This window comes from Embiotoca jacksoni, unplaced genomic scaffold (genome assembly GCF_022577435.1).
Source record: "Embiotoca jacksoni isolate LCO1_2020_lvr unplaced genomic scaffold, fEmbJac1.0.p SCAF_4, whole genome shotgun sequence".
Classification (NCBI taxonomy): domain Eukaryota; kingdom Metazoa; phylum Chordata; class Actinopteri; family Embiotocidae; genus Embiotoca; species Embiotoca jacksoni.
In genome coordinates, this window is record NW_027185392.1 from 2,207,766 (window position 1) to 2,216,456 (window position 8,691).

Sequence of the window (8,691 nt, forward strand, 5' to 3'; positions counted from 1 at the left end):
TCATCAGTGTGTGTGCGTGTGTGCGTGCGTGTGTGTGTGTGTGTGTGTGTGTGTGTGTGTGTGTGACTGCAGATGATTTCGTGCCTTTGATTTAACAATCAAACCATCAGATTCATCCAGACCTGACAGGTGTCGCTGCGTTTTATTAGCTGCAGCCCGGAGGAGACCGACCTCTCAGGTTTCTGTCGACCAATAGGAGCGGCTGTAACAGAAGCACCTTCAGGATTTTTCAGTGAAATGCGGCAGATAAACGTTTAATGAGTCATTAGATGTAATGCAGCTGGAAGCAGACATCAGTAACACCACGTTAATAAATGTCTTTAAAGTGATACTTGATGTCTGAATGAAACTGTCACATTAAAGGACCAACCCACACAAACTTAGTTCTGTTTGTAAACGATTTAATGAGAAGAGAAATAAAAATATAACCTGATGTGAGGCAGCAGGATTCAGTTCATGTTGTTTCCAGGTGACAGGAAGTGGATGGTGTCCGGTCAGGAGGACTCGACCTGACGAGTGTCTGACTCCAGGACCGTCGGCATTCACAGAAATGAGGTCTCTACGTGAGCTTCTGCTTCTTCCGAGCCTGAAACTGCTCCGTTTTGCTTTTAATCGACTTGACGAGCAGCGACAGACTCGGGTCCATCGCTTTATTCAGAGCGCCGACGTCACTTTCCCGCATCTTCCCCGCTACTTCCTGTTTACTCTTGGCACCCTCCTGTGTGGGCGTGGTCTCCTGACCGCCGAGCGTGTGGCTCCGCCCCTCTTCTTCCTCCTCCTCCTCCTCCTCCCGTCGGCGCTGCTTCTCGGCCAGGATGCTCTGAGTGGCTCTGGTCTTCTTGTAGCTGGGGTGGGAGGGGTCCAGGTTGAACAGGTGGGAGGTGAACATGGCCTGGAAACGAGTGTCTTTAACGTCCAGCTGAGGACAGACGGAGACAGGTGAGACACGTGTTATTCCCTCCTGCTGTGTCTCTGAGTCAGACTGACTTTGTGGGAAATGTGGTCTCATGATGGGAATGAGGAATATGTTAAATGAGTTTTCTCCACACTTCTAGCTGTAAGAGACTGAACTTTGTTCTCGTGTTGAATGAATGTGATTTAAAAAGCATTTAAAACTCTTATTGTGACAGCAGATGTAGCTTTTGTGTTCTATATTACAGTCTCAGACTGTCTGTTCCGTGAAGCTACGACACTTTTCGACACTTTTAGACACATTGAGGTTCTCTAAGTTCAACACAGAAAGAGAAGTCAAATATTTCTGGACTCTATAATTCGTCCTAGCAGACGGTTCTTGTGGACTTTGGGCCGTTTTGCCGAGAAAAAGCATCAGAATGTGATGAGGATGTGAAGGTTTCACCTGGAAGCGGTCATCCCCCAGCGGCTCCTCGCCCTTCCTCAGCAGCTTCTTCCTCTTCCTCTTGCTCAGGTTCTGCTGCTCCACGATCTTGTCGTAGTTGAAGTGTTTGTGTTTGTCGTCGTCGTCCTCCATCAGCAGCGCCATCTCCGCCTGGAAAACACACAAACAGCGTCACGTGCTGCACATCCACACTGACAGGGGGGAGGAGAAGGGAGGGGCTTTGACCTCTGACCTTCTGTTTCTCCAGCTCCTCTTCCTCCTCAGCCGTCCGCTCCTCTTCCTCTCGCCGCTGCTTCTTCTTCTTCTGTTTGTTGTTCAGGTCTGCAGACACACCAGACGACACGGAAACTAAACCTTAAAGATCTTTTGTTTTAACTCCGTCATTCACTTCTCAACTGACTGATCACCTGACTGATCGGCTGATTGATCAGCTGATTGATCACCTGTAGTGCCGAGCTCCTCGGCGAAGAAGGGGTCACTGAGGTCGACGTCCGGAGGAGGCTCGTCGTCGCTGATGTCTTCGTCATCGGCTCCCTGAAAGAAGATCAATCAGACAGATTGATAAAACAACACACAGCAGAGCTGTTCGATCAATACGACTGAGGACAAAAAGAAGAAAGTTGGAGGTCAAAGGTCACAATCAATGTCACCTCTTTATTTCAGGAAAGCCTTGAAGGACCTTCTTCAAATTCGACTAAAGCTTTAACTTGGACTGAAGGATAAAGTCAACAGATTTTGGTGGTCGAAGGTCAGAGGTCAAGGTCAATATGATCTCATGTCATACTTATGATATACATACTTATCTGTAGCGTCTTTGCAGCAACATCCATGAGTTTGGACAGATATGGATGTAGTCTATTCAGTAAATGTTTGGGAACTGAGGAGACCAGTTTTCTGGAGTTTTAAATGTCAAATGTTGTCCCATTCTTGTGTTGACAGGTCTGGACTGCAGGATTCCAGTTCATAACCCGGACTCTTCTACTACGGAGACATGCTGTTGGAATACGTGCAGACTGTGGTTTGACATTGTTTTCAAATTTCGATTCGTCAGACCACAGAACAGTTTTCCACTTCACCTCAGTCCATCTTAAATGAGCTCGGGTCCAGAGAAGCCGGCGGTGCTTCTGGATCATGTTTATATCTGGTTTCTTCTTTGCATGGTTGAGTTTTAACCTGCATGTGTGGATGCAGCGATGAACTGTGTTCACAGACGATGGTTTTCAGAAGTGTCCCTGAGCCCATGCAATGATTTCCACTCCAGAATTGTCTGTTTTTAATGCAGTGCTGCCTGTGTGCCTGAAGATCACCACCATCCAATATTCAGCCTTGTCCCTTGTTACAGACATTTCTCCAGATTCTCTGAATATTTTGATTATATTATGAACTGTAGATGATGAAATCCACAAATTATTCGTAATTTTGACTCTGTTCCAACTTTGAGATGTGTTGGTGCCATCAAATTTTAAAAAAGCACATAATTTTCCTAAAACAATAAACTTTCTCAGTTTCAACATTTGAGATGTTGTTTTTGATATATTTTTTTTTTACATGATTTACATGATTTGATAAAAGCCATCGACAAACACTTAAACCTTCGTAAAACAACTGCGACAGTTGAACGTACCTGTTTCCGTTCACCTTTCTTCTGCTTCTTCTTCTCTTTCTTCTTCCGCAGAAACTCCTCCCAGGGCGTCAGCTGGTCTTTGCTCTCCAGCTTCTTCTTCACCAGCTGCTCTGTGGTCTCCTTCAGGCCTGCAGTGATAACATGAACTCGCTGAAGCACAGATAACTCCCCAACAGCACGTTACACAGACGATCACCAGATGAAACACGAACAAGTTTTTACAGAGATTTAAAAAAAAAAAAAAAAAAAAAAAAAAGTTCAACAAGGCAAAAACAAAGCAACAAATAAACTGCATTCTCTGTTGGCCTGTTGATTGACTCAAAAAGGACTCATTTTCCAGGAATTCTGGGTAAATTATATGTTTTTTTCCATCCTAAGACAGTCGGAGGATTTCTTAGAGTTCTTTTTTGTGATTGTTTTGATCAGAAATGCACATTTTCCTCAAAAACTGTGATGTCGTGACGGCTGGTAAAATGAAAGGAATTAGCAAAAATTGCAAGTTGTGAGAAAAGTATTTCCTGCTAAAGAGTAATATGTGGTGACTTCCTGTGATAATAATCCTGCTGCACATCCCAGAAATATTTGCGTTGTGTTGAATTAGAGAACCATCACGGGGCTCAAAGTGATTAAAAGTCTCTAAAAGTGTCGTAGCTTTACAGAACAGTCTGTGACTGTAATATAGAATACAAAAGCTCCATCTGCTGTCACAATAAGAGCTTCAAATGCTTTTTAAATCACATTCATTCAGCACTAAAACAAAGTTCAGTCTCTTACAGCTGGAAGTGTGGAGAAAACTCATTTAACTTATTCCTCATTCCCATCATAAGAACACATTTCCCACAAATCCCGTCATTTCCTGTTGTTGTGGTTAGCTAGCAGCAGTTTGTTTTGATGGTGAAAGGAGAGGGGGCGGAGCCTTGTTGGTTGGAAATTAACACTTAGCTTTGGTCATAAAGTCCGTTTTATTTTGAAAGAAGACTTTATAATGTCATACTTTCAGGTCACGACAGTTTTTGAGGAACAAATCACGTGAATTTTGCAAAATAACTATATTGAGGAGATTGCTTTGATTTCTTGCGATCTGCTTTAAAAACTCTCAGCTCCCTTCAAGTCTTTCCTTCTCATCACTCCACATATTAAGATCCATGTTTTCCTCTTTCCGAGTCTTTTCTGACCGTGAATAATTTCCGTCCCAGCACCTGGCTACTAAACCTGGAAGTGAAGACTTTAATCCTACCTGGCACCCAGGTGATCTCCATCTCCATGTCTTTGTCCTCCTGCAGCTTCTTCTCTTTGTCCTGGATGCCTTTCAGCAGCTGTCTGTACTTGGAGATCTGCTCGTCGCTCTTCTTCTTCTTCTTCTTTTTCTCCTCCTCCTTCTCCTGCGGTTTCCTCCCCACCGCAGGCTTTACTGCCCGACACAAACACAGAGCAGCACATCAATCAGCTGCTCCGTCTCGTCAGAGCAGAAGACGTCACAACAGTTTCCCGTCTCTCACCGTCCTCTCCGCTCTCCTGCTCTGCATCTTCACCTTCCTCCTTTTCTTCCTCCTCTTCTTCTTCTTCTTCGCTGGAGGAGGCCAGGTAGGCGTTGAAGTCCATGTCCAGCAGCTCGTCTTTGTTGAACTTCCTGTTCAGGGCGGTGACACGCTCGTGGTCGGTTTCGTCCCACGTCAGCTGCACCTGATGGGTTCAAAACAAACACATCGGTCAAAGAATCGTCTGCTCGTCTGCTGATCTCACACCATCCTGCTCCTCTCGTGCTCATTTCATCCTGACGGTTGTTCAGTCATCGTCTTAACAGTCTGTTCGGCGGCAGTATCCGCTGGGAAACATCTCACCTTCGACGTGGCGGCAGCAGACGAGGTGAACAGTTTGGGCGTGTAGGCCGACAGGTTCACGTCCGTCGCCTCGTCTTTGGGCTCCTCGTCGAACTTCACGTCGTCGGGAATGAATCTGTTCGGTGGAGATTTAAAGGTCAACGACACAAACGCTCTCTTCTAGCGGCAAGACATTAAACAGGCGACGGCACACGAGTTTGAAAACGTTTGTTGACGGTCGTACCGGAGGTCGAGGACGGAGCAGCTGCTCTCGTACTCGTAACCGTCACACTCCTCGTAGATCTTTGCAGCCGTGCCGACTGAGTCGCACTCCACCACAGCGTAGAAATACTTCAGCCGCTTGAACTGGTAGTCACGCATCTTCTCCCGGTAATCCCTGAGAGTAGACACAAACAAACATCAGACCCAAGAAGAACACGACTGCTGTACTGTAAACGTTTGGGGGAAAAAATAACATATTTTGCTGATTTTTGAAGTGAAAAGAAATAAATTAAATTCCTTCCAACTACGACTTTTAATTTCATCAACTTAAAAAGAAAAATGTAAAAACTAAAGTTGTTGAAAGTGCAAAAGTTTGGACGCCTTCACCAGCTCCATCGATTGACTGGTTAGGACTTGAAGAATTGTGAGGAACGACCCAGACCCGATAAATTCTCTGACTTTTCGCACCTTTTGATTACAGTCAACAACTGAGGGTAAAACATTAAGAGCTTTAACTTTGATACGTCTGTCAGACAGTTCAGGGAAACTGTGGAGGTCAAGAGAAGAACTTGAGTAAAAACACTTTCAGGTCAAACTGCACATCTGCTCGGCGTTCCCCAGGGATCGATTTTAGTGCCGTTACTTTTTTCATCTTTGTCCCATCTGTGAGACACCCGGTCTCTGTAATTCTTTATCATCAGTGACTCTCTGAAAAGTCTCCAGTTGACGCAAAGTGCTGCCCGCTCCTTGTTGAAGGTCGGGGTAGAAAAATATGATTTTTTTTTTTTTAGCACAGCCAGGATGTTTCAAAAAAACTTTAGCGCATTTTTTTTTTTAGCATCTATTGGACTCGTCTCTGCTCTGCTGATGGTTTTGTTGCACCTGCGGGTGAACGACTTACACCTGCTTCATTCTGACCTCAGTAAACTCCCAACACGTTACCTCTCCTCCTCCGTGTCGTCCTCCGAGTCGTCGGGCAGCGCCTTCAGCCCCGACGGTCCCTGAGTCTCCTCCGTCGTCAACCTCTCCTTCCCAAACTCCGACGGGTAAATCTGGACAACAACACCCAGCATGCACTGCTGTTTATCTCTCTTGGAAAACAGACAACACTCAGCAAAAACAGTGCTCATATGTCAACAATTTAGTCAAGAAAAATACCTTATTATTGTATGTTTGATCTTTTATTGATGCTGAACCACAAGTACTTTCTCAACCTATGGGAAACACTACACGCCCACCTATGACTGAAACCTGCCTGCAGCCCAGGCCTGTCAATCAAACAGCCCCGCCCCCAAACATAGCTGTTTCTGAGTCCTAATATCTAATAAATGCTGAAGTTATTTTCTGAGCAACAACAAGCAGGACACGAACGGAGCAGGTTTACCTTGACAGACAGCACGGCGCCTCCTTTAGGCAAAAAGGAGTTGAACAGAGCCAGCAGGTCTTTGGCCTTCATCCGGTCCCAGTCCATGTTGCAGACGGCCAGCCGGGCGGCGACCTGACACACGAACACGGGCAAAACACGTTAAGAGCGTTTGTGTTTCCTGGTCGATTGTGTTTCCCTCCCTCACCGGACGTCGCCTCACCTCGTCACCTCGCGGAGCGTCTTTGCACAGCTCCCCCCAGTCGTGCTCGATCTCCTCTTCCTCTTTCCTCAGGATGGCGTCCACATCGTCGTCGTCGTCGTCTTCGTCCGAGCTCGTCTCGATGTTGCCCTTCCCTCGGGCCAGATCCGGCTCGCTGTCACTGTCGTCCTCCGAGTCCAGACCGGACTCCTCCGAGTCAGATCCGCTCGCCACGACGCTGTCCTCCGTTGTATCTTCGTCATCTTCCTCCTCCTCACCGCTGCCAGTGACTGCCAGCTCATCAGCATCCTCCTCTGCAGACTGCTGCTCCTCATCGTCTTCATCACCTGAGGATACGCGATAATAGTTGGAATCACTGTTGTGTCTGCAGGTTTAGATCAGGTGATTACATGCTGGCCCCCCAACCAATCATAGCTCGCCCTCATGTCATCAGGAGGGAGGAGCCAGAAACCAACTACCGGAAACCAGAATGTAAACAAACGAAGTCGTCTAAAGCGTCTAACGTTTGTCTGTTGACGCAGAGAGACGGCGTCTACAGGTCGCACCAACAGAATGAAAGCAAAGTCCTTCGGTCTTTACCGTCGCCATGGTTACAGCCTCCACGCTGCTATTGGTCGGCATCAGAGACACTTAATTCGGAGGCTGACTTCAGAACCAGACATGTCAGACTGTTCTCATTTCATCAGTGAACAAGAGAATAAAAAACATCTTCTCACCCTCTTCTACGACTCGGACTCCTCGTTCAGCCTTCACTTTCTTCTTCTCCTTTTTGGCTTCTGTCGTCCTCCCGCTCTTCGCGTCCTCCTCGGCTTCCTCCTCGGCTTCCTCCTCCTCCGAGTCGGACAGCTGGTAGAAGCGCTTCAGGTCCTCTGTGGACGTGTGGTTGATGGGACGGCCTCGTTTGTCCACCGTGTACTTCACCTTGAAGCGCTTGTCGTGGAACATGGACTGGAAGCGCTTGTCGATCTTGACTTTGCGCTCTCTCTCGGGCATCTCCCAGAACCGGGGGTCCTTCTGCACCCGCAGGAAGCGCTCGTCGCCATCCTGCTGCTTTTTGGACGACATGGTGGCAGAGTCACGGCGTCACCTGCAGAAAAGAAACAGGACGTAGTGTCGGGTGACATAAACCTCATCATCATTACGGCCGAAGTTTACAGGTAAGAAATGGTGACTTTTTCTGCTTTTAGCAAAGACATTTCCTCATTTTAATGCTCTAAAACAAAACGAGATTCAAACTGTAACAGCTCATACTTGGTTCATTATATAACTTTAATTGTTTTTTTTATGTAACCTTTTGCTCTTGTTTGTCTACATATTAAGTTCTAATAAAATGTTATTAAAAAAAAAAAAACACCTTGGTCCCAGTTTCTATATTTTTCTGTCCTATTTCATTCAGCAGCATTTAACTTTTCTGTGCTTTTATTCGTATTTCATTGGTTAGATTAAAAAAATGTAAAACGTTTTTAATACCTTATTTCTTTAAAATGCCTTATAATACTTTGCATTATAAATAAAGTTTCACTGATTCTGGGTTTTTCCAAACATCTCCTAAAAAGAAACTGTCAGAAAGTATGGTCCTATGTGAGGAACGAAATCAACAAACTGGGTCCGGACCACAAACTGGACTATCACGTGTCTGCACCGGGATAAAAAATAAATAAAAATTTAAAAAAAAAAAAAACGTTTTAAAACAAGTTTAAACCCGTTTTACAACCTGCTCTCTGCAGTTGGTTTCAAACATGACAGTTTACCTGGCTGGAGAGTCACAAACGCTGCGCTGTGTTTGTAAAAACGGTCTCCGGTGAGAGTCGCTGCTGCGGGAACCTCCACACCGACATGTAAACAAAATGTCCGCTCAGGGAAGACAGACACAAATGGCGAGGGGGGCTGGGGGGGGGACAGACAACGGAAACTTCACACAGCACCGAGGGTCCGTCTGTGAAAGTAAAAACTAAAAATGAATCAGAAATAATAGCAAAGACAAAACTCTACTGATGCCTCACAGCTCTGCCGGATACACGTGTTTTCCCAGCATGCAACTCTGCCGTGACCCTTCTGTTTCCCCACCCCTTTCTCGCTACG

General features: G+C 46.0%; 1 protein-coding gene across 1 annotated transcript; it reads right to left on the reverse strand.

The window, feature by feature from the left end:
• Positions 1-367: 367 nt before the first annotated feature.
• Positions 368-8,635, reverse strand: esf1 (ESF1, nucleolar pre-rRNA processing protein, homolog (S. cerevisiae)). The gene is made up of 14 exons (XM_069167841.1): positions 8,361-8,635; positions 7,326-7,696; positions 6,610-6,935; positions 6,408-6,521; positions 5,966-6,075; positions 5,046-5,198; positions 4,823-4,937; positions 4,481-4,664; positions 4,219-4,392; positions 2,982-3,109; positions 1,801-1,891; positions 1,590-1,678; positions 1,358-1,507; positions 368-919 (listed from the first exon to the last, which is right to left on the reverse strand). Exons 2-14 carry the CDS (start codon positions 7,672-7,674, stop codon positions 560-562), a joined length of 2,343 nt encoding a protein of 780 aa, XP_069023942.1. The 5' UTR covers positions 7,675-7,696; positions 8,361-8,635; the 3' UTR covers positions 368-559.
• Between the last annotated feature and the right edge of the window lie 56 nt (positions 8,636-8,691).